A 25,211-nucleotide genomic window follows, 5' to 3' on the forward strand; every position below is an offset into this window, starting at 1 on the left:
AACTTGGATGATAGATTTTATGAACCAACAGAAATGATATATGGCAATTCATCCAGGCTAAAATATACTTGTTGGAAATGTCGACATCCTGTTTCTCACTTTTCCATTTGTCTTGACTTCAGCTTATCCTTTGACTTCTCTGAATAGTTCTCCATATTGAAATTCCCTTTTGCCTTGTTTCTAGGATATACCTCTGTCCTGGTTCTCCTACTACTTCTAAGATTTCTGTTAGTCTTTTCAGTGTCTTTTGCTAATTCCTAAGTGAATGCTCCCATTACTTTCCTCAGGTTCTAATACCGAGTGGCAGGCTCTCCCGCAATGAGAACAGTCTCTTCACCTTATTTGGACTCTAATGCACCAAAACCAGGTGATCCCCATTCATGCGTGTCCACCTCACCTAGCTTGGGCTCTAGGTATCTCATGCTGGGTTAACCTTCTGTATGTCTACTATTGTCATCCCACTTGAACTCTGACTCTCCCCATCAGGACTAACTCCTAATTGGCTCAAATTTCTGTGCCAGGCAACCTCTTATTAAGAAAACCTACCTTACTCATCACTCTAATATCTTTAGGACTGAAATGTTCCGGAAGAGGAAGAGAAAGGGACAGAGGAAGGCAATGGGTGGAGAATCTTTAAATATTTTACTAGATTTTTTTTATATCGAGCTCTTTGATCCACCTGTAACTTATTTTCTGACACTGATGTAGGGATCTAACTTTGTTATTTTTCCTAATGAATGAAGTGCTTAGTTGTTCAGTCATGTCAGACTGTTTGTGACCCCACGGACTGTAGCTCGCCAGGCTCCTCTGTCCATGGGGATTCTTCAGGCAAGAATACTGGAGTGGGTTGCTATGCCCTCCTCTTCCTAAGAAATAACAAACCCCAAGCATATATTGAATAGTTTATTATTTACATTCATTTGAAATGCTGTGTTAATCATAAGCTCATTGTTTATATATCCATGGGTCTGTTTCTGTATTCTTTTAATTACTTACATACTGTATTTTGATTCTTTCATTCACTGAAAGAAATTTAATCTGAAATTAGTTTAATATGAGAAGAAATGACATCTTTATCAAGTAATATAAGGAAATGGAATTTTTCAAATCTTCTTTTATGTATTCATTTTATGGCTATCTTTCCATTGGTGAAGTCCTACAGTTTTCTTCTTATCAGTTCAGTTCAGTTGAGGTCAGTCGCTCAGTCGTGTCCGACTCTTTGCAACCCCATGAATCACAGCACGCCAGGCCTCCCTATCCATCACCATCTTCCAGAGTTCACTCAAACTCACGTCCATTGAGTCGGTGATGCCATCCAGCCATCTCATTCTCTGTCGTCCCCTTCTCCTCCCGCCCCCAATCCTTCCCAGCATCAGAGTCTTTTCCAGTGAGTCAACTCGTCGCATGAGGTGGCCAAAGTATTGGAGTTTCAGCTTTAGCATCAGTCCTTCCAATGAACACCCAGGATATCACATTATTTTTTTTCCTGTAGTTTTTCCTATATTCCATAGTTTTCATAATCATAAGTGGTTTCTTTTTCTTCTGTTTTCTGTTCTAATTAATGCTTGTTCAGGAATAGGAAATCCTTTGATCTTTTTCTTGTTGCTGATCTTTTATTGTACCACCTTCTTGACTCTGGTATTAGTTCTAATAATTTGTCATGAATACTTTTGAGTGTCAATGTAGTAGATCACATTTATAGGATTTGAAATATAGCTTTAAATTTCAAAAGTAACATGAATACTTTTGTCTTACAAAAGTGAGAGAATTACAATGCTAAATCATCTTTGACCTACACCCTGCATTACTAGAGTGCACTCTCCAATATTAGTAGTTATTTGTTATGAATTTTAATATATATATTTCATAGAACATATATACTGTAATTTTTGTATGTGTATTTTCAAATATTGTCAAATGCAACTTTTTTTCATTCAAACTGTGCTTTGTTAAAAAGCAGAGACATTACTTTGCCAACCAAGGTCTGTCTAGTCAAGGCTCTGGTTTTTCCAGTGGTCATGTATGGATGTGAGAGTTGGACTGTGAAGAAAGCTGATCGCCAAAGAATTGATGCTTTTGAACTGTGGTGCTGGAGAAGACTCTTGAGAGTCCCTTGGACTGTAAGGAGATCCAACCAGTCCATTCTGCTGCTGCTGCTGCTAAGTCACTTCAGTCATGTCCGACTCTGTGTGACCCCATAGACGTAAGCCCACCAGGCTCCCCCGTCCCTGGGATTCTCCAGGCAAGAACACTGGAGTGGGTTGCCATTTCCTTCTCCAATGTGTGAAAGTGAAAGTGAAGTCGCTCAGTCGTGTCCAACCCTTAGCGACCCCATGGACTACAGCCTACCAGGCTCCTCCATCCATGGGATTTTCTAGGCAATAGTACTTGAGTGGCTTGCCATTGCCTTCTCCGGCCAGTCCATTCTAAAGGAGATCAATCCTGGTGTTCATTGGAAGGACTGATGCTAAAGCTGAAACTCCAATACTTTGGCCACCTCATGCGATGAGTTGACTCACTGGAAAAGACTCTGATGCTGGGAAGGATTGGGGGCGGGAGGAGAAGGGGACGACAGAGAATGAGATGGCTGGATGGCATCACCGACTCGATGGACATGAGTTTGAGTGAACTCCGGGAGTTGGTGATGGATAGGGAGGCCTGGCGTGCTGTGATTCATGGGGTTGCAAAGAGTCGGACACGACTGAGCAACTGAACTGAACTGAATCTATCCTTATTGGCATATCTAAATATTAATATATTTCATTCCCTTTCAAATGCTTTACTCACTTTTCATTGTGTGTATCATATTTTACTTATGACCCAATTGAAGAACACTTAGATTATTTCTAACTTTTCACAGCCACAAATAATGTTGAAATGAACAACCTTGTTGATGTCTCCTAGTTCGTATTTGTGGGTGTTTTCCTAGCATGGGTGTCTTTCTAGGGTGGGTGTCATATTCCTAGGTTTGTAGGATGTTTAAAAATTTTTAATCATGAATAAGCATTAAATATGTGTGCTCTTAATATTCCCAGTTTTCTAGGTAGTTTGGAGTTCATTGTGAGTGAGTATTCTTTTCAGTCTCTACTAAAGTAAACCTGATTTTTCTCTTTTCACCTGTTGTGGTGAATTATAGAAAATTTCTAAACCTGAAATACCTCATATTCAAATAATAATCCTAACTAATCATGGTGGTTATTTTTAAAATATACTGCTGGACTTGCTAATATTTAAGAATTTTTGGTCTTTGTTTACAAGTGTGGTTGAACTATATAGCTTTCCTTTCTTGTACTCTACTGATTCAGATTTGCTAATAGAGGTTCACAAGTTTTATAAAATTGGATAAAACATTGAATATCTTTCTATCTTTCCTAAGTTCTGGAACCATAATGTAACTAGGAATTATACATTACTTGAGTTTTATGTAATTATTCCTAGCTATTGCTTTTCAAATTAATAGTTAATCATGTAATCTAAATCCTCTATACCTAATTTAAAAAATCTGAGATGCCTATTTCTGGGATAGATATATTTAAATCTTCAGTACACTCTACTACAAATTATCAAAAAATTTTTCATGTTTAATATTAGCGAAGGTTAGAATATGTTCCCATAGTCAAAACAGTTCTAGCGTATGTTATGCTGTCTTTGTGGAATTTGTCCTTCATTATTATAAAATCATTTTTGGTGCCTTTGCTTTCAACTTTATTAACATCGCTCTATTGCTGTCCACTGATTACCATTAGACTAGAAACCCTTTAAGGGCCATATTCTCACGCTTTGTGCTGTTGGAGTTTGCTCAAGGTCAATTTATAGGTTGTTCTTAATCCAGTGAGTCTTTTAAAAGTCTGATTAAAATTAACCCACTTATATTTATTGTAAATACTGATATTTATACTTACTCCTTTAATTTTTAAAATCAATTTAGCATATTTCTGTCTTGTTGGTTTTTTTTTTCCCCTCCCTTGTTCCCATTCTGACTTATGTTGGACTGGATATGTTTTCTTTGTTCCATTTCCCCCCTCTTTAATGGTCTGCAAATTGTAAATCAATCAAACTAATTCTTGTGTTTGTTCTTAAAATTTTTATTTAATGTCATGTATTCAGAACATACATGTTTAAAATCAACACCCAGAGTTAACTTACATCTATAATTGTTTGAACATATTTCTGAACATTTTCCGATTCTCAGTTGTCACACTTGTAAAATGTAAGCTTGAATTCTCCACTTAATCTTATTTAATCTTAAAGATTAAATGTGATAGATACCACATCAAGCACCAGCCTTTATAAAATAACAGATCTTCAATTCCTTCAATGAATTTTTTTCTTCATTCAACCAAAAATCTTCAGGTGGAACAGACACAATCACCTTTCAACTCCTTTGTCCTTCAAAGTCACTTCCTCTTCATATCTCTTACATCATTATGACCTTGATCTAGTCTTTCATTTTCTTTGTAAGACTCAAAATATCTTCTCATTCTCCCTTTACACTAAAAAAACATAAAGAAAATGGCCCATTCTTGCATTGTACGAATGGCCTCTTTTTCTTTAGATATAATTAATATCATTTCCCAGTGACTCCATGCCTTTCTTCATTTTTCCTTCAAAATGGCGGACTTCAGACGTTCCATGATCATCACCACGTGCGCCTGCGCCTCCCGCGGCCATTTCACCCAGCAGCCCAAGCTCCAGCCTCTGCTCCGCAAAGCGCCTGCGCACGAGCCTCTCGAGCACTGTCGCTCCTCCCTCTAGCTGAGTACGCTTCAAACCGCACGTTCCAGTCCCTTCCCTCCCCCGCTGACTCTGCACCGCCCTCACCCCTTTCCTGTGAGATTCTTCCGCCAAGTGGAAAGCCTATCTTCGGTCGACAGCCTACGCACTTGACAAGCAATCCAATAGGCACTTACAGCCCTAGGGTTCGCCATCTAGTCTTATCTGTGCACCACAGTAATTTTCCTCTGGGTCCTAAAGTTGATAACCGATTTCGCGGGACTTTTTTGCATCCGTGAGGCAACAAATGGAAAGAATGGCCCTGGCGGAAGAATCCCTCGCTTACGCTCGGTGTACTTTAACCTAATGGGGGTCGTCCGGGAGTCGGAAGGGGGAGGGGAGAGGGAGGAGGCAGCCAAGGAATTGTTTTTTTCTCTCGCCCCGCCCTCGCTCGGACGGCCAATGGTGATGGGCTCTTTCCCTAATAGTCTCGCCCAGCTCCTCGGACTCAGCCAATGATCGGTGGAAGCGGCTCCAAGGAGGCGGACCCAGGAGGCTGTGCGTGTCTTGTGAGAGCTCTTGAACCAAGTCAGAGCTAGAGTCGGCTGGGCGGCTGGAAACGGCGGCAGCCGCCGGTGACTCAGGGAGGCGGGAGGCGGGGTAAGATCGCCGCGGCCTCGGCTGAGGGGAGCGGAGGAAGAAAGGTGAAGGCGCCAAGCCCGCAGCCCCGCCATCCCCGCGCCGGGGCGCCGGCCAGGGGCTCCGCGACCGGGAAGAAGGGTGTCGGGGCGGGGCGGCGGGGCAAGTGCGGAACCGCGGGCTCGCCCCTCCCGCGGGGCCGCCCGGGGCGGGGACCCGGCCGCCTGGGACGGGCCCTCTGCTTCGGGGCCTTTTCTTTTCCGGGGTGAGGGGCGAACACTTTCAAATCCACTTAAGCAAATAATTCTCTCTTCACTCAGTCTGTGGTGAGGTTTAAGGTTTTGGAAAAGCGAAACTTGGGAGAGCGAGGGTCACGAGGAGCTTGGGGCCGGTGTTTGGGGTGAGGGAGAGATGAGGGGGCGGGGAAGGCGCGGGTGGAGAGATCGGCTGCTGAGTCTTATGTCCTCGCCCCGGCCGCCCGGGGTCCGGTCCTCAGAGCGGCGTTAGGACCCTCCCTCCTCCCTGGCCTCCTCTCCCCCCCCTCCGCCCCCACCGCCCTCTCTTCCCGGCCCCCTCCTGCCTACCGCCTCCGTTGCATTTTGTTTTTGTGTTTTTGCAGGGAGGAGCCCTTCCTGCAGCGTGGAAACCATGGTGCTCACGCTCGGAGAAAGTTGGCCAGTACTGGTGGGGAAGCGATTCCTCAGTCTGTCTGCAGCCGACGGCGGCGACGGCGGCCACGACAGCTGGGACGTGGAGCGCGTCGCCGAGTGGCCCTGGCTCTCCGGGACCATTCGAGCCGTCTCCCACACCGACGTTACCAAGAAGGATCTGAAGGTATAACCGGCTCCTGAGCCTCGGCAGTCGGACGTTTCCTAGTTACCTTGGTAACGAGACAGCCAGCACACCCCCATTCCCCCCTCCCCTTTTCTGAAAAGGCGACCAGAAAGTTGGCATCTGATCTGAAGGTGCAGAAAACTAGACCTTCAAAGTCTTTGAAATGGTGTGTAGAGCGAGGTGTGTTTGGCCTGGAGTTGCCTGTTTTTAATAATGGGCTTAGGGGTTGCTCAGACATGCTTAGTTGTTGCCCGCGCTGTGCCTCCTTGTTCAGTTGCTCTGTCTTACCGACTCTTTCAACCCCATGGACTGTAGCCTGCCAGGCTCCTCTGTTCATGGGGATTCTCCAGGCAGGAATATTGGGAGTGGGTTGCCATTTCCTTCTCCAGTGCTTCCTCAGAACAATACAGTTCTTTCTAGGAAAGGGGGAAGTGTTGTTAATACTATCTTGGGCAGGTGGGTGACGTTTGGAATGTTTGAGAATCGAGAATTGAGAATGGTGGATAGAAGTGCTTTTAGTTGGGTTTATTGGTTCGTTCCTCCGAATTTCTTACCCCCAACTTCTTAAACTTTCAGACTTGTGAGGGAAAAAAGTGTGTGTAGGGGGAGGAGCGTAGTCCCCTTTTCAGCGTGTTAGGGTGGGTGTTTGCCCGTATATGGTGGGTCAGGGCAGGAGTGAGTTGCTGGTTGTCTTTGAGGAGTCTGCAAGTGGGTGTGGGATATGACCATATATGGAGGTCTGGGGTGGAGCTGCCCTTTATATGGTGTACTGGAGGAATGACTTCAAACACTCCATTGGAGTGTTGGAAGGGAGGGAGAGAAATGGGAACAATTGCGGCAGGTGATTTTGAATCGGAATGACACGCAGAACCTTTTTCAGTTAGATCTTTTCAAAAAGAGATGAATTCTGCTCTTACTCCCTAATAGATGTATGGGTGTGAAAGGATGCTGGAAACTACCAGTGAGGAAGCCGTTGTACCAATAAACTCCCTTTCGTGCAAAAAAATAACTGAAGAGAGGTCCCCAACAAAATCTCTTAAGTGGTGATAACTTGAAGGAAGCTTGTCAGAAAGAAGAGCTTTCCTTCCTGGGTAATGGATTCACTTGGTCATTATCTTGGCTTTTTCTTGCAAACTGCTCAGATAAGGGAAGCAAGCTTTCGCACTGGCAGTTGAATACATGTTGATTTCTGAAACACTGTTCAAGGAGAACACTTTCAAGGTGACAGTGCATGCCCCAACTAGTAATTAGTCTGCAAAAGGTTATAGGAAAGGATATGTGGTCATGTATTTTCATAGCTTCAGTAGTCTACTTTATCTTCATGTGGAAAAAGCAGTGAGCATTGTGTACTTAACCACGTGCTAGGCATCATGCTGAACAGTTGATAGCTGTGTTCATATTTAATCCTTACAGCAGTTCTTTGGGGGTAGGTACTAATATTCCCCTCTTTACAGACAAAAGTACTGGGCCTGGGGGAGATTGTCTTGTCTAAGGTCACAATTGGAATTGTTCTCACCCAGAAAGTTTTGACCCTTGAGCCCACTTTCTTAATCATCGTGCTCCTGAATCAAAGGCTGTGCCACCGAAGGATTCCTGTCATACAGTGTGAAGTTGGTTTCACTCATTGAAAACTGAGTTTTGAGGTTTACAGAAAGAATTGGTGTGGTGCAGGGATGGCCAGCCTATTTGCTTTAGGCTAACAAACTTTCTCCATAAAAATGGACTTTGGGGAGTAGATGTTAATCATAGTTGTTACAGTTTATTTCACAACAAGTAAAATTTTCTCTGTTGCCTTTGTTTTTATTTGATTTGAATGGAAATGAGATTAAGCTTCACAGTTTTTAGTTCTTTAGCAACTGATGAGACACTAGGTGTTCCCTTCCCCATCAGAGATCAAGGACCTGTTGGGTTAGGAAGGCAGTCTAGGAGGTCCTTTATGTGTTGTCTTCTCGGCATCTTCCTCACCCCCAGCCTTTGAAGTGGTGGTGATAGCTTCATTTTCAGAAAGAAGAAATAGATTTTAAAAAGGAAGTCTTGTCCAGACTTGGATAGTTAGCTTCTAAGGGACAGAGAGAGCACTGAATCTAGGTTTGGCTGTTTGTCTTCCAGTGGGCTAAGGTGCCTAACCTGGAGGCAAGGGGGGTTTAATTCAAGAACAATTTAAATTATAGTGGATTTTTTGCTTTACTTCTTCACAACTCAGCCCTCATGTAAGAAATCTACTCAACTTCTCTTTTCTAATCATGATTTATTGCTGCATTCCTTAATGGAATAGCAGATGAAGTAATTGGCCTAAGTTGGAAACTTTGAAACCAATTGTGTTTGGCAAGATACCGGCAGAAACTGAGTTGGACCCTGTTGTAAGATTTAGCGGGATTTGGGGAATGGGTTGGGACTGGGGGCAATATATGAATAAGAAGGAATAAAATTCAAGCAGTGTGCACCTGTTTTAGCACTGGTAGAGGTCCAAGTCTGTCTAGACTGATTTGCTTCCTTGGTTGAGGAGTTAATAAGGACAGGGCTTGTTAACTTTGTTTCATTTAGAGAAAGACTTTGTAACAAAGCCACTTACTCCAGTTACATTGTGTTTCAGTTCAGTTCAGTCCCTCAGTAGTGTCCGACTCTATGCGACCCCATGAATCGCAGCATGCCAGGCCTCCCTGTCCATCACCAATTCTTTAGTGGTTGATTACAAAGAAGTTAGGTGAAGACAGAATTAACAAATACCTTTTCCCAGGTGGCTCAAGCAGTAAGGAATCTACTTGCAATGCAGGAGACTCAAGAGACGGGTTTGATCATTGGGTCAGGAAGATCCCCTGGAATAGGAAATGGCAACCCGCCCAAGGATTCTTGCCTGGAGAACCCCATGGACTGAGGAGCTTGTGGGCTACAGTCCATGGGGTCCCAAAGAGTTAGACATGACTGAACAACTGAAGCAGTACATGCTGTTATTTAATTCTCACAAAAATCCTAGATAGTAAACCACACTTTTTAGTGTTAGAAACTGAGGCTTAAACAAGTTAAATAACTTGCCCATTTTTGTCTCCAAACCTTAAACACTAAACTTTAATGTTCAGATAGAATGAAATTGGCACAACTCTTATTTTGCTGGCTTCAATATCCCCAGAACTAAGAACATTTCTTGGCATGTAGTTTTTGCTAAAATATTTGAACAGGTAAGTGAAGGAAGCAAATAGTTATTATTTATATATGGAAAGGCAGTTTAGAAATAATCTTGCAATGGAACAGTGGTATTCTCTTTATCTGGAATAACAACAGATCTTAATTAGGTGTAATTAGAACAACTTCTTTAACCTTATTTTTATCCTACTCTTATTGGAGTGTGAGGCAGCTTGCTTTCTAACTGGCTTTGTTCATTATGCATGCTGAGAGTGTCCTCCTTTTCTACCTTGTTTGTCTAGGTCTTTCCCTTCCTTGCTTTTGTTGTTCAGTCACTAAGACATGTCTGACTCTTTGCGACCCCATGGACTGCAGCATGCTCATCTTCCCTGTGCTTCACTGTCTGCTCAAACTCAAGTCCATTGAGTTGGTTATGCCATCCAACCATCTCATCCTCTCTCCCTCCCTTCTCCTCTTGCCCTCAATCTTTCCCAGCATCAGGGTCTTTTCCAGTGGGTTGTCTCTTCACATCAGGTGGTCCAAGTATTGGAGCTTTAGCATCAGTCCTTCAATGAATATTCAGGATTGTTTTCCTTTAGGATTAACTGGTTTGATCTTGCAGTCCAAGGGACTCTCCAGAATATTCAGCAACACCACAGTACAAAAGCATCAACTCTTCGGCGCTCAGCCTTCTTTATAGTCCAATGCTCACATCTGTACACAGTCCAATGCTCACATCTGTACACAGCTATTGGAAAAACCATAGCTTTAACTGGATGGACCTTTGTTGGCAGAGTAGTGTCTCTGTTTTTTAATACACTGTCTAGATTTGTCATAGCTTTTCCCACTCATTAGCAGCTGAATGCCTTGACTACTATCTACCTGGTCTTTTCATCCTTGTATACAGTTGAAACTTGAATGCACCTACATTCAAGTGCATGATTCTGTTGCCCGTCAAGCCATGTAAAATGAGAAACTTTTAGCACAGTGTAATAACTGTTTACCCCTATAATTGAATGCTTGACTCTAGGATTTTAGATAAAAGTCTGGGTGGAAGAAGACATAAATAGAAGCATAATGAGATAATTTCTGATTTGTGAAGTAGTTAAATAAGTGGCCTTCTGCATCATCGTGCTGGACATAGAGTAGATAATGCCATCAAAAACTTCGGGATTAAAAACATGCCACTGTGTAAGTGCTTATTTTTAAACCTGGAAACATTTTACTATCAGAATCTGACAGTTTTCGTAAATATATACTCAGGTAAGATTAGTGTATACTAAGTGGGAGGTTTTGAAATTAGCTTGATTAGATAATATTAATTCACGTGTCTTAAAGAGATTTTCTTTTGGGGAAAACTAACTTGAAATAATTAACTTGAAATATCCAACATCTGGTCAATGAATTTGATAGGCTAATAGGCAAGGCACACATTTACAAGATGCCCTGTTAAAAATCTGGAACTTTGGGAATTACAGGTAGTAAATCATAATTAAATAGGCCTCTCTCTGGCCTTAGGAGTCATACAGCATAAATAACATCTCCTTTTTGGACCAAGGGATTGTGGAGGAAAGAACACTCTTTACAACGAGAACTAGCTGCATCTGTCAGCTTGGAGGAGCTTGGTTAAATCACATTAGTTCCCCCTGAATTTGAACTCTTACTGGTACATTTTTATAGAAATTTCTGCAGAAGAGACTTTTTTGGGGACGGTGGCAGGGGGGATGTCCTTATATATGGCACATCAGACCTCACCACACGAAAGATGTGTGGTTATGATAGATAGGAAACTTTTGAAAGCAGGTTTAAGAAAGCTCACAACTTGTTGGTTTCATTATATGTATTTTAAAAGCCATCTTTTTAAATACTAATTTTTGATTAATGTGATCTAATACTTCAAAGTCATAAACTTATATTTAAAGAACTTTTCAAATCACTGAAAAACTGAGATGTAAAGAGGAACCTTGTCTAAATTTTGGTTTAGGGTTATTATAAGCTTTGTAGATAGTGATATGATAAGAATTGTGATATTGCTTAAGTTTTGAGAAACCACTTAAGATCTTAGATTACTTCTTTTTTTTCTGAATTGATGTTAGGTGATCATATTTAAGTCTTTCTCTCCCCCATTCCTAACTGAAGTGATACTCTGATAAATTAAGGTTGGAATTTCTATGAAGGTCTTAAAACTGCCTAGTCTGCTTGCCAGGTACTTAATGTATGTTGCCCTTAAAACCTACCTAATAATTCCGTGAAGGGTAGGTGTTAGTACTTGCATTCTGAAGCCACCAGAACACTAAATTCAGAGAGCTTAGATTTTGGCAAGCATTTTTGACTTGGGTACAGTTAATTGGTTGCCTTTTTAATTCTATGCATTTTATTTTATGCATGTAAAACCATTCTAAGAAAGCTTCACTAAAGCTGGCATTCAAACCCAGATCTCTGTGGTTCTGAAGTTTGTAGATATACACTCCTGTTACACTACATTGATGGTAAAGCTCTGTCATCCAGAGCTAGGTTGGGTTTGAAGTTGATGTGATGTGGGACAGAAGGACTGGGGAAGATATCAGAAGACATGGATTCTGTGGCTAGTAACAGAAAGGAATATATTCAATCTCTGAACACCTCTGTCTTGAAGGACTATTGGTTGGTTATGGTGATGGATGGAATACATAGAACCAGTGGAATCATAGACCATGGGGCCTTGTCACATAATAGTTGCTTACACATTTGCACTTTGTAATAACTGCAAGGATAAAAGCCTACCATTCCAAGAAGATACACACTTCTCGGGAAGTTGCCTGAGAAATTAGGGGTGTACATTTTGTGATTGAGAAAGGAGGATAGGATTGGTCTTAAATTTAATTGATTTTAAAGATTGATATTATATAGGCATAACCCTGGAAAAGTTTGGGATTGAGGCTAGTGGTATACCCCTTGGGAACTTCCTGCCTTCCAAATGGATGAGAGAAACAGAAGGTAAGAGCCCATTTCAGAGAGAAATTTATTCACTCAACAAGTATAGAGATCCATGAAATACAACAGTAAGTAAAAGCCAACACAGACTTTGATCTATTAGAGTTTTTAATATGTCGGTCAATTAACCACAAATAAATAATTCAAAATGTGGATAAGTGCTGGGAAGGAAAAAGAGTTTTGAGTACAGTTAGCAAGGGACTTCTCTTGGGGGTAGAGAGGGGCTCTTTGGTAAGGGACAACGTCTTTGAGGAAAGGATGTTTGAATTGGATTCTGATGAGTGAATGGAAATTAAGTAAACTTTTTTTTGAAAGGCTGAAAAGGGAGATAGATTTGTCTATGAAATTATGAAATATTGATGGATTTACTAATTCTTCGAAGTCAAAAATGAGGGCTTTTAAATCAAATAAAAATAGTGATTTTTACAGTGAATATTGAGGGAATACTAGTATCTCAGTTTAAACATAAAAAGCATTTTAAAAGACTTAGAATAAATTAAAGGCAATCCTAAAGGAAATCACCCAGTGAGTATTTCTTGGAAGGACTGATGCTGAAGCTCCAGTACTTTGGCCACCTGATGCCAAGAGCCGATTCGTTGGAAAAGACTCTGATGCTGGGAAAGATTGAAGACAAAAGGAGAAGGGGGTGACAGAGGATAAGATAGTTAGGTAGCATCACTGGCTCAATGGACATGAATTTGAGCAAACTCCGGGAAATAGGGAAAGATAGAGGAGCCTGACGTGCTTTGGGGTTACAAAGAGTCAGACATGACCTAGCAACTGAACAACAATGAAAAAGGGTAGCATATTCTTAATGGGTTAAGGAAGCTAAGGTGTTTTGGTACATTTACATGAATTTTAAGGTTTTGTGACTGATTACTACTGCATTACTGTCAGAGACCCACTTTTGGACTGAATTCTACCTTTATATCTTAAAATATCTATACAGATTTTAAGGGGGTAATGTGGGGAACTTCTGGGTCAGGGGTTATAACTTTAAAGCTAAAAGGTATTTTACAAATCAGAAGCAGGAAATTTCATAGTTTCTTGGAAAATAGTATTTTAAAAGTAGTTTAATTTTCATATAAGAAGTTACACAGGTAGTTTAGGAAAATTCTGGTGTCATTTATCAATTACTTGCTTCTGTATTTAGCACAGTTGTCTTGGAGTTCAAACTCTGAGGTAAATTTCCCAGTTTATTCAACTCAAAGCATTGATGCCTTTTGCTGAATCCTGCTGCTATCAGAGGAATATGAAAGCCAGTGGTGGATTGTGTTGTTGGGGGTCATCATCAACTTACTGACAGTGTCAACACAGAATTACAATGCCTTGTGACAAGTACATCTTAGGGTTTCAGATTTCTGTCTTTGAATTCTCCAAGCTCTGATGTCTAATTAACATATGTAAAAACCTTCTACATGGGGTTTCCTTTCTGTTAGGTCTTCCCAGAGATTACTTGAGGACAGATTGGCCCCCATATCCTTTGACTTCTACTTCCCAAAGTGGCCTGGGAGCCAAAGCTTGATATTTAGACTAAACTAATTTTTTTTTTTTAATATTTATTTTTGACTGAGGTGGGTCTTCATGGCTATGCGCAGCTTTCTTTGGCTGTGGAGAGCGGAGGCTGCTCTCTAGTTGCGGTGCACAGGTTTCTCATTGTGCTGACTTCTTTTGTCGTGGAGCACATGCTGTAGGCGTGTGGCCTTAGTAGTTGCAGCACGTGGGCTCAGTAGTTGTGGCTTGCAGGCTCCAGAGCATAGTGTTGGTAGTTGTGGCACATGGGCTTAGTTGCTCTGCAGCATGTGGAATCTTCCCAGACTGGGGTCGAACTCCTGTCACATGTATCACCAGGTGGATTCTTAACCTCTGGACTTCCAGGGAAGCCTCATATCTGGTTATTTTATTGTGGGTTGAGAAGGGAAGTAAGAGAGCAGGAGTGGGAGCAGCATATTCACAGTTAACAGATCTGAATGGACTGATCAGTGTCTAATTTCATCTTAGGCATTTTTCATGTTCTTGTTAATCAAGTCTGCTTTCCTTCAATTCTGTTTCTCTAGGTGTGTGTGGAGTTTGATGGAGAATCTTGGAGGAAGAGAAGATGGATAGATGTCTACAGCCTCCTAAGGAGAGCCTTCTTAGTGGAACATAACTTGGTTTTGGCTGAACGAAAGTCTCCTGAAATTTCTGAGCGAATTGTTCAGTGGCCTGCAATAGTAAGTAAAACTCGGGCTTGTTGAACCCCTGAGAAGTTCTTTTATCCATTATGAACAAAACAGGGAAAATCTATATGTAATTTCTATAGTTGGCCTTCTGGAAAATAATAGTACAGAGATATGACATTGCAGAAGATTCAGAAAAGCCCCAGGATTTCCTGTCAGCCCTGTTAGGAGGCCTGCATTTCTGGACCCTTGACTTTTGTGGGTGTTGGAGAAGACTCTTGAGAGTCCCTTATACTGCAAGGAGATCCAACCAGTCCATTCTAAAGGAGATCAATCCTGGATGTTCATTGGAGGGACTGATGCTAAAGCTGAAACTGCAATACTTTGGCCACCTCATGCGACGAGTTGACTCACTGGAAAAGACTCTGATGCTGGGAAAGGTTGGGGGCGGGAGGAGAAGGGGACGACGGAGAATGAGATGGCTGGATGGCATCACCGACTCTGTGGACATGAGTTTGAGTGTACTCCGGGAGTTGGTGATGGACAGGGAGGCCTGGCGTGCTGTGATTCATGGGGTCGCGGAGAGTCGGACACGACTGAGCGACTGAACTGAACTGAACTGAACTTCCTCACTTGAAGAGTAAGGAGTGAGGGTAATATGGAGAACTTCTAGGTCAAGGATTAGAAACCTGCAGATATATACAGACATATAGATCTTTTTGGTTTGCCCCTTGCAGTGTTTTAAAAAAATCTAAATTAGCTGTCTACCTTAAAAAAATGTAGAGAATATTCTTAAAAATCTAGATTCCCTGTTCTTATTGAAAGAACAGTAAGATTTGGCCACTCTAAAGCCTGGAGCAGTTCCTTTAGCAACAGCAGGCTGAAGCTGAATAGTAGGTGTTGCCTGGCCCCTGTCAGGGTTTCCACTTTTGGTCTCATGATCTTTAAGGTTCCCCCAGCTCATATTTCTTTAAAGACACCAGGAGTCAGTATATGATTGTGCCATTTCCGCACTGGAAGTCTCGTGCAGTTAAAGGCAAAGAGTGAGCCCTCTATCTGGAGAGGACAGTTAATGCTGTTTGAGAGGTGAGCTGGGACAGATTTGGGTAGTTGAAAGGCCAAGAGGATGATTAAAAGGCTGACCAGCTTGTGAAGGGCCTGCATGCTGTGTGAACCAAATTGAGATTTTGCCCATGGATGAGATGAGTCCCTGAAGGGTTTTGAGTGATGTAAGGTTTTGTTTAAAGTTGTATTTTGCTTTTTGTATTTTTTCCCCCATCTGTTAAGAATTTGCTTAAAACATGGCCCATTTCCCCAGAAAAATAAACTTAAAACTATTCTGCATAAGTTTGGGGCAAGCCATACATCTGTAAACCCAAACCTATATGTTAATGACTCTCAAATGTGTATCTGGTTTAAATGATTGATTCTGGATAAAAATTGTGTGCTCTTCTTTTGGTTGCATAAATAGTTATTATTGAGATATTGGTAGTAAATAAACAAATGAATGGTTTCATCTCTGTGGGGAACATTGCCAGTCCCCATTTTCACAATGATACTAATATCAGTTATGATGCCAAAACATTTTCTTTTGTTTCAGATGTACAAATCTCTGCTGGACAAAGCTGGTTTGGGATCCATAACATCTATTCGCTTTTTAGGAGATCAACAAAGAGTATTTCTTTCTAAAGACCTTTTAAAGCCTATACAGGTAAAACATTAGAACCAATATTAAACCCTAAAAATAGAAATATAAATTCCTTTAATGTGAGAACTAACATATTGATGTTGATTGTTCCAGATCAGATATCTAGCAGAAAAAAGGACCCATCTTACAAGCAGATGTTAAACATTAATGATCAATGTTAGCCATTGGGTTGGTACTGTTTATTGGGGTTGGAAGGACAAAGGTTCTACTGTTGATGGCTTTTGTGTGTAATATGAAATAATTTTTAAAATAGGTAATACAAAAATAGTTTTTAAAAGATTAACTGTTACTCATATATACATATATCTGTGTGCATATATATCAGTCCTCATCATTTAAGGATTCTATATTTGGAAACTTGCTTACTTGCTAAAATATATTTGTAACCCCCCAATCAGTATTTTGGTGCTTTTATGGTCATTCACAGACATGTGCAGAATGGTGAAAATTTTGAGTTGTCTGACACCTGTTCCCAGCTGAGGTTTGAATAAGGTGCCATTCTGCCTTGTTTCATCTCTTCTACTGTAAACAAGTGTCCTTTTCAAAGTCTATTTAGTACTGTGCTGTTTGTTAATTCAATGTTTAAAATGGCCCCCCGGGATAGTGCTGAAGTGGTCTGTATTGTTCCTAAGTGAGTCTTAGAGAGAACATGTGTTCTGGTTTAAATGATTGATTCTGAGGTATGGTCGCTGTGAGTTCAAGGTTGCTGCTGCTGCTGCTAAGTCACTTCAGTCGTGTCCGACTCTGTGTGACCCCATAGGGCAGCCCACCAGGCTCCGCCATCCCTGGGATTCTCCAGGCAAGAACACTAGTACTGCAATAATACAACTTCCCTGCTGGCTCAGGGGTAAAGATTCCATTTGCAGTGCAGGAGCCTCAGGAGTCTTGGGTTTGATCCCTGGGTCAGGAAGATCCCCTGGAGGAGGGCATGGCAACCCACTCCAGTATTCTTGCCTGGAGAATGGCGGGCAGAGGAGCCTGATGGGCTTCAGTCTATAGGGTCGCACAGAGTTGGACATGACTAAAGCGACTTTGCATGCAAATAAATGCAGTTATATATATTAAAAACTGAGAAGTGGGTATTTTCCCAACAGAAACAGATAAAACAAGGTTATGTATTGATTGGTTGATGTCACTTGTGACCAGAGGCTTCAAGAAACCTAACCCCATCGTTCCCCTAGGAATGGTTCAGTATTCACTAATTCAGTGTTTGTGGGGACTGATTCTAAAGCTGAAACTCCAATACTTTGGCCACCTCATGCGACAGGTTGACTCACTGGAAAAGACTCTGATGCTGGGAAGGATTGGGGGCGGGAGGAGAAGGGGACGACAGAGAATGAGATGGCTGGATGGCATCACCGACTCGATGGACGTGAGTTTGAGTGAACTCCGGGAGTTGGTGATGGACAGGGAGGCCTGGCGTGCTGTGATTCATGGGGTCACAGAGAGTCGGACACGACTGAGCGACTGAACTGAACCGAACTATCGCAAACAGTATGAATCAAGTGTGTGTATGTGTTCCTATTCCTTCCAGTTAGCTTGCAGAACTACCTTTTTCTTCACAACATTTAGGCTCTTGGGTCTTGCTCGTATGTTTATTTTTTTCCTTTATTATAAAAATGTTGGGAGGGAGGGGAAGAACATCACATTACTTCCACAGATCACTACCTTGGGGGTAATGTTGGTCTTACGGTTAACATTTGTTGTTTTAGATGTCATTTGTGAAGGTCAGTTATCCTCTTCACCCTCTTTGGTTTTGTGACCCAACTTGTTTCTGTGGCCTGAAGAACCATTAAACCAGTTTATGAGCTACAAGACAGTTTAGGACCAAGGGTCATTGCCATTGCTGGGCCTGTGTTGGAAAACCCAAAGCATTAGGTTTCTGTGCTTAAGTCTTACTTTTATTTCTGTATCCTGGAAGTGAGTGAAAACAAGATTCATACTCTGAACCTTATTTTATAATGTTTAGGTTAATGAAATAGAGGAAGATGCTGTTACTTAGTTGTGGGCACAAGTTATCTTCATATATCAGGTAGATGGGGCTTCCCTGGTGCCTCAGAGGTAAGGAATCTGCCTCCTGTGCAGGAGCCACAGGAGACACGGGTTTGATCTCTGGGTCAGGAAGATCCCCTGGAGGAGGGCATGGCAACCCACTCCGGTATTCTTGTCTGGAGAATTCCATGGATGGAGGAGCCTGGCAGGCTACAGTTTATGAGATCACAAAGATTCAGACGATGACTGAAGAGACTGGGCGTATGTGCATGCGCGCTAGGAAGGTTACCTTGATATTTTTCCTACATTGAAATGCGGAATACGTGCTTTTAAGGACCAAGGAACATACAGGAGGGGCTGTGGAGAAGAGAGTAGTTTTTACTTCTTGGCGTTGTTTTTGGGACAGTTGTATTTTTCATCTTGAATGTGTCTCATCTTTTCAGTTAAAGTAGAACTCAGTTTTGTTACTTGAGATTGAAAAGATCAGATCACCAAGGAGGTGCACTCTGCTGTCAGTGTGAGTGTTATTAATATAATACTGATTGAGGGTGACTCTGCATGTGTTCTTGACTTCTACTGATGATGATTTCCAAAGTTAAGTGCTTCAGGGCATTCTCTTGTAGAGGCAGGTGATAATGTAAGGCTTCTACTGTATGAGACTCTAGGTTGGCTGATGTGGTTACCACAGTAGGAGGCTTGTCCTGAATAATGAATAGAGAATCTGAAAATTATCTGGGGTATGCAGAAGTTGGAATTGAAACCTAATGTCTGTCTTTTGGATTGCATTCATCTCAGTTATAGGTGGATAAGAAAAACGACGAAGTGTCCAACTCATTTACCTGGCACCTTTGATGAGCCCTTGAAACTCTTCTAGGCAGAATCCAATTATTCTACCTTACTTAAAGAGTCATTTAATGTTAATGGCTCTCCCCATTAATGCTCTTCTACCTTGTAAATTGGTGAACACATTTACATTTTTTGAAATTGCAGTAGCATGACGGGGAAAAAACAAAAACATGGCTCATTCTGGTAATTAATGTTGCACTCTTACGAAGCCCGTCAGTTCAGTTTAACGTTACTTAAGAAATTTTTTCATCATGGACTCTCTAAAAGGCTATTCTTCCCAGTGGGAGAAATGGATGAACTATTTTTAGCCACTGTGTACCCATTTCACATGCAGAAAAGCATGAAGGCCTAGTATTAGGCTTCTTTCTGTGCTATATGGTTTCTCGGGTCTGACAGGTTATTCCTAATGACAGTCTGTATACATTTATCCTAACTGAGTATATACACAAAGCCAGAACACTGTGGAATAGTGCCAGAAATACAGCTGCTGAGAATTGAATGTTTCAAAACTGGCTAGCTGAAGACCTAGGCTGTTCATTCAGCTTTTGTCCCTCCTCACCCCCACTTCTACCATTTGTAAAGAAGAATGCATTTGGAATTCTGGTTAAGGTAAATGAATCTATGTGAAATGGTTGTTAAAAAGAGGAATTTCAGTGAAGTGACACTACAGATCTAAGTATTTTCTTATGTATGTGTCTTCTGCCCTTTGCATTTGGATCTGTGACTTCCCTAATCCCTAGAGTTTGGGATACAGAGTATTTTTGGCATGACTAGCTACTTTGCTTATTATATGTCCCATAGCCTAAGTTTTGTCATATTTAAAATTATGCTTTGAGCCATTCTTAGTATCTGTCTCACTCTTAGCTTCGAGTGGCTTCACTTCTGTCTGCCTTATATTCGTGATCATTTGATGGTTTCCTACTCTTTGACCTGTCTAGTTCATTGGAGTTGCAATGGTTTGCTGCTGTCAGATGGCTAATTGACACTGTATTAATCCCTGTGATTAAATGAATTGAAATATCCACTGGAATTTAAACAACTGTTCTTATTTGTTACCTTGAAATGTAATGATTTTCAATTTTTCAGGATGTAAACAGTCTCCGTCTTTCACTGATGGATAATCAGAGTGTCAGTAAAGAATTTCAAGCTTTGATTGTGAAACATTTAGATGAAAGCCATCTTTTACAAGGTATGTGGATTGTCTGTTGGTGAACCTAGATAGTATATTAAAAAGCAGAGACATTACTTTGCCAGCCAAGGTCCGTCTAGTCAAGGCTATGGTTTTTCCAGTGGTCATGTATGGATGTGAGAGTTGGACTGTGAAGAAAGCTGATCGTCGAAGAATTGATGCTTTTGAACTGTGGTGCTGGAGAAGACTCTTGAGAGTCCCTTGGACTGCAAGGAGATCCAACCAGTCCATTCTAGAGGAGATCAATCCTGGGTGTTCATTGGAAGGACTGATGCTAAAGCTGAAACTCCAGTACTTTGGCCACCTCATGCAACGAGTTGACTCACTGGAAAAGACTCTGATGCTGGGAAGGATTGGGGGCGGGAGGAGACGGGGACGACAGAGAATGAGATGGCTGGATGGCATCACCGACTCGATGGACATGGGTTTGCGTGAACTCCGGGATTTGGTGATGGACAGGGAGGCCTGGTGTGCTGTGATTCATGGGGTCGCAAAGAGTCGGACACGACTGAGCAACTGAACTGAACTGATAGCTCATGAGTTGACCAGTGATTAGTTTGTAAGAAGCTGTGTTTTAGCCCTTCTCACTCATTTGCTCATTAAAATGTCTCATTTTTAGTAATTCTTTAGATGCATTTCCCATGCAGCTTGATGAGTGGAGGACTACATTCTATAATGTATTCTAAAGCCTCTGAAATTTGGAAAGCCCGAGGATCATGTGAACAACATAAAAGTGAAGTAGATACTGAACAAGATCAGCTATATTTTGACATGAAATTTGATATGTTTGGAATTTCATTCTTATAAAATGAGTAAAACATTAATTTGGTGATCTTGCCAATTATTGTTATTGATTTTCTTGGTCAGTTTCATAATTGTGAATGTTTTAGGAGACTTAGAAGTTCTGACGAGGTTCCTGAATTTGGATCCTCTAAAACTGCATGGTAGAGTGAGTTAGGTCTCAATGAATTATCTGACACTACCTGGTCTAATACAGATGCTAGGATAAATATACTGCCAAGTCTAAGATAAAGCAATAGGAAATCGAAGCTTTAAAATGAAAAGTTTACATTTTCTCCTACCTTTGCTGAAATGTCTGTCTTAACTTTATAGCAACATCTTTAAATGTTTCCTTTTTGTCTGATGCATGTTTTTTTAAAGACTTGGGGAAAAATTATGCTGGATAAATGGTGCTGTTTAGAGATAATGCAAATTGCTCTAAGGATTTTTTTTTTTTTTAAGGTGACAAAAATTTAGTTGGTTCAGAAGTAAAAATTTACAGCTTGGACCCATCAACTCAGTGGTTTTCTGCAACCATTGTAAATGGAAACCCAACATCAAAAACTCTTCAAGTCAACTGTGAGGAGGTAAAGATGATGATAATTGCATGTAAGATAAGTTGACAGGGTAAGATAATTATAAAAAGGAATTATAGTATCTTATAAGAGCTAAATCGGAGAAGGCAATGACAAGCCACTCCAGTACTCTTGCCTAGAAAATCCCATGGATGGAGGAGCTTGGTAGGCTGCAGTCCGTGGGACGCTAAGGGTTGGACAAGACTGAGCGACTTCACTTTCACTTTTCACTTTCACACATTGGAGAAGGAAATGGCAACCCACTCCAGTGTTCTTGCCTGGAGAATCCCAGGGACAGGGGAGCCTGGTGGGCTTCTGTCTATGGGGTCACATAGAGTCGGACACGACTGAAGTGATGCAGCAGCAGCATAAGAGCTAAATGGGGCTTCTCTGGTGGCTCAGACAGTAAAGAATTTCCTGCTTGTAAAGCAGGAGATCTGGGTTCGATCCCTGGATCGGGAAGATCCCCTCAAGAAGGGATTGGCAACCTACTCCAGTATTCTTGCCTGGAGAAATTCCATGGACAGAAGAGCCTGGTGGCTACGGTCCATGGGGTCGCAAAAAGTCAGACACGACTGAGTGACTAACACTTTTACTTTCACATAGGAGCTAAATACCTTTGTTATTTTATATTAAAATATCAGAGTAGAAAAAAAATCAGTTATTTTTTAAAAAGAAATTATATGTAAGAAACCCCTATTGTTAACTAGTTTCCCTAGTGGCCCAGACGGTTAAAAACCCGCCTGCAATGCAGGAGACCTAATTTCGATGATACCTGGGTCAGGAAGATCCTCTGGAGAAGAGGTTGGCAACCCACTCCAGTATTTTTGCTTGGAGAATCCCATGGACAGAGGAGCCTGGCAGGCTATGGTCCATGGGGTTGCAAAGAGTCGGGACACGACTGAGTGATAGAGGTAATTTCTGGTATATTACCATGGTATATGGTATATTACCATGGAATATGGTATATTCCTGAGCATTTTTTAAATTTCCTGGTATCTTTGTTTTGTTTTTTCTTAAGATTCCGGCACTGAAAATCGTGGATCCATCATTGATTCATGTTGAAGTTGTCCATGATAACTTCGTGACATGTGGTAAGATAACTGTTTGATTAAAAGTTTTGTTCTTCTTTCCTCTTCATCCTTCTAACCTTAAGAGAAACAGGGAGGCTGACTTACCTGTTTTTAATTATTTTAGGTAATTCTACAAGAATGGGAGCTGTGAAACGCAAGTCTTCGGAGAATAATGGAAACCTGGTTTCCAAACAGGCAAAATCATGCTCTGAGGTAGCCTTGCTTTTTTTCTGTCACTTGTGTGAAGCTCTCCTTAATTCTTGCAGTGCATGGCCAGTATGTTTAGTGTGTTAAGGCTGTCTTCTCTGCTTGTCGGTGCTGTTGTGTCTGCTCTCTGCTAGTCCCAGATCTTGGTCATAATTTCTGTGCTCAAGCAGATGGAGATAATATAAGTTTCTGGTTCACTATTTTTGATGTTTGCTGAAAATCCTCAGTAGATTTGACAATTCCACCACATGGAAGTGTTTTTAAAGATAAATTGAGTTGTGTGTATCAAATCAAAAGAATACCATCCATGAGAAGAGGGGAGGAACCTTAGAGTTCTGAGTAGATTGGTGTTGAAATAGGACTCCCACCTGGATAATAGGTCTGGATTGGTGGGTGAACCAACATACTTGCTTTTTGAAGGAAGCGGTTGGTTTGCCATAACTAATTTCTGCAGAGAAAAGTACAGGCTTCTATGAGTGGCACTGTTGAACTCAAGTACTGGATTTACTTCTATCCTCCTGAAGTAGTTAGAATTTGGATCAAGAAACTTAAAGACTGTCAGCTTTTCCCTCTCTTCCATGCTGTGGAGAAGCTGGTCTGCTTTAGCTCTTCAGGTTCCTCATGTTCTCTCCAACCTCAGGACTTGTTGTTCCCCTTTCTCTTCTAATGCTGTCTTCATTCTAATTAACTCCCATGTATCTTTCTAATGTGATATTGCTTCCTTGGGGGAGCCTCACCTAACATCTCTACCATTGTTTTAACCTATATCCCAGAGTAGGTCAAATGCTTTGTTATATTATGCTTTGTAATTACTAGTATATGTCTTTAGAACATCACAGTGTACACACTGGGACAGTTTTAGTCAGAATTCCCAAAAGATTGGGCTAGACAGACTAGCCTTTATGGGGATGGAGGACTGGGATAAACTTCTCAAAGGAGTATAAATACCAGGGTCAAAATTTGAAATCTGGGTTAAAAAACTACAGGCTCTTTAAGTGAGTTAGTTGAATCCTTAGGTCTTATTACAGTACAGATAACTTTCTCACAACTTAGTTATCCAAATGTACTTAAGTTACATGGATATGTTACTGTGTTATAATCGTCAAAAATGCCTTTATGATGCTCTGCTCCAGGCTGGAGTTTAGAATTTTAAAATTGACCAAGTTGAGGTTGTTGGCAGCATTTTGGAGGGAAATTAAGGCATCTGGAGGAAGAGGGCAAGGAGAGATGGCATGAGAGTGGTCAGAGTCATTGAATGAATCTGAGATTCTGAATTCAGGGCAGACTGGACTACAACATCAACTAGAACCACAGCAAGCACATACCACACAAATACTAAAGAAATCTGGGTGGCTAGGATGATTGACTTTCCTGAATCTTAAGCCTATGTAAGGCCACAGGAGCTTTGATACTTGAGCAGAAACTTTGTAAACCAAGGTATCTAGTACCTCTGTCTTTCTTCCATATGTGAAGGCTTGACCTCAGGTAGTTCCGGAAAGAATGGAGAGGTCATTTCGGAAATTAATATTACTCCCTTTTCATTTTGCCTTAACATTTACCAGATTGAAGTAGTGTAGTAAGGATTGTAAATTGAGGATGTCAGGCAAGTGATTACTGCCTCTTAGAGGTAAGCTCATGGGATATTGTCAAAGTGATCCAGGGTATTAGAAGCTGAAAGAGAAACAGAAGAGTAACCTGTCAGGTTTTGGCATTGGATAAATTGTTAGCAGTCTTGGATAGAGATAATAAAGGGCAATTTGGAGAAGTTATTTGAGTGTTGTCTGTCATAGAGAAGGCATCAGTGTAAACAGTGAGATGAAAAGGAGAGCCACATGATGTTCTGTTGAGGTGGGGGACCATGACTCAGGAAATGGCATCCTAATGGATCATGGAGGAATCAACCTGGGGTACAAGTGTGACTGGGGTCACTGGGGACGTCCTGTTGGGAAAGGTGCCATTTCTTCAAAGCGTCAAGTTTATCAGTGAAGTGATAGGCAACTGAGCAAGTAAATTTATGACCTTGAAGTCCACGTAGTGCCTGTAAAATATAGTAACATACATATGCAAGTGATCCTCTCTTCCTGACTCACACTTTTTTTTTAATGGAGACAATCATGAAACTATTGAATGAAGCCACAAATTAATAAAAATATATCATATTCATAGATTAGAAGCTGATCTGTGGATCAATAAAATATTAGTCTTTTATGCTTTAATATTATTAAAAATTCATCTTTAAAAAAAAACTTTTTATTTTGTATTGGGGTATACCCAATTAACAATGTTGTAATAGTTTCAGGTGAACAGCAGAGAGACTCAGCCATACATGTACAGGTCTCCATTCTCCCCCAAACTCTCCTCCCATCCAGACTGCCACATTACGCTGAGCAGAGTTGCATGTGC

At 41.2% G+C, this 25,211-nt stretch overlaps 1 protein-coding gene across 4 annotated transcripts in view; it reads left to right on the top strand.

The window, feature by feature from the left end:
- The first annotated feature begins 5,260 nt into the window (after window positions 1-5,260).
- Window positions 5,261-25,211, top strand: part of KDM3A (lysine demethylase 3A) — a 59,333-nt gene continuing 39,382 nt past the window's right edge. Inside the window, exons 1-8 of one of the 4 annotated variants that reach the window (XM_088841356.1) lie at window positions 5,261-5,373; window positions 5,972-6,186; window positions 14,337-14,492; window positions 16,039-16,149; window positions 20,071-20,173; window positions 21,416-21,540; window positions 22,550-22,622; window positions 22,726-22,814. In XM_088841356.1, coding sequence (XP_088697482.1) covers window positions 6,001-6,186; window positions 14,337-14,492; window positions 16,039-16,149; window positions 20,071-20,173; window positions 21,416-21,540; window positions 22,550-22,622; window positions 22,726-22,814 — 843 coding nt within the window. In that variant the 5' untranslated portion in view covers window positions 5,261-5,373; window positions 5,972-6,000. Of the gene's footprint in view, window positions 5,418-5,550; window positions 5,618-5,657; window positions 5,679-5,971; window positions 6,187-14,336; window positions 14,493-16,038; window positions 16,150-20,070; window positions 20,174-21,415; window positions 21,541-22,549; window positions 22,623-22,725; window positions 22,815-25,211 lie in introns of those variants that run through there. The other 3 variants (XM_088841355.1, XM_088841358.1, XM_088841357.1) reach the window with 3 other exon arrangements.

The sequence above is a fragment of the Moschus berezovskii genome, chromosome 11, assembly GCF_049115385.1.
Source record: "Moschus berezovskii isolate FMDL1 chromosome 11, NW_MosBer_1.0, whole genome shotgun sequence".
NCBI classification, from domain to species: Eukaryota; Metazoa; Chordata; class Mammalia; order Artiodactyla; family Moschidae; genus Moschus; species Moschus berezovskii.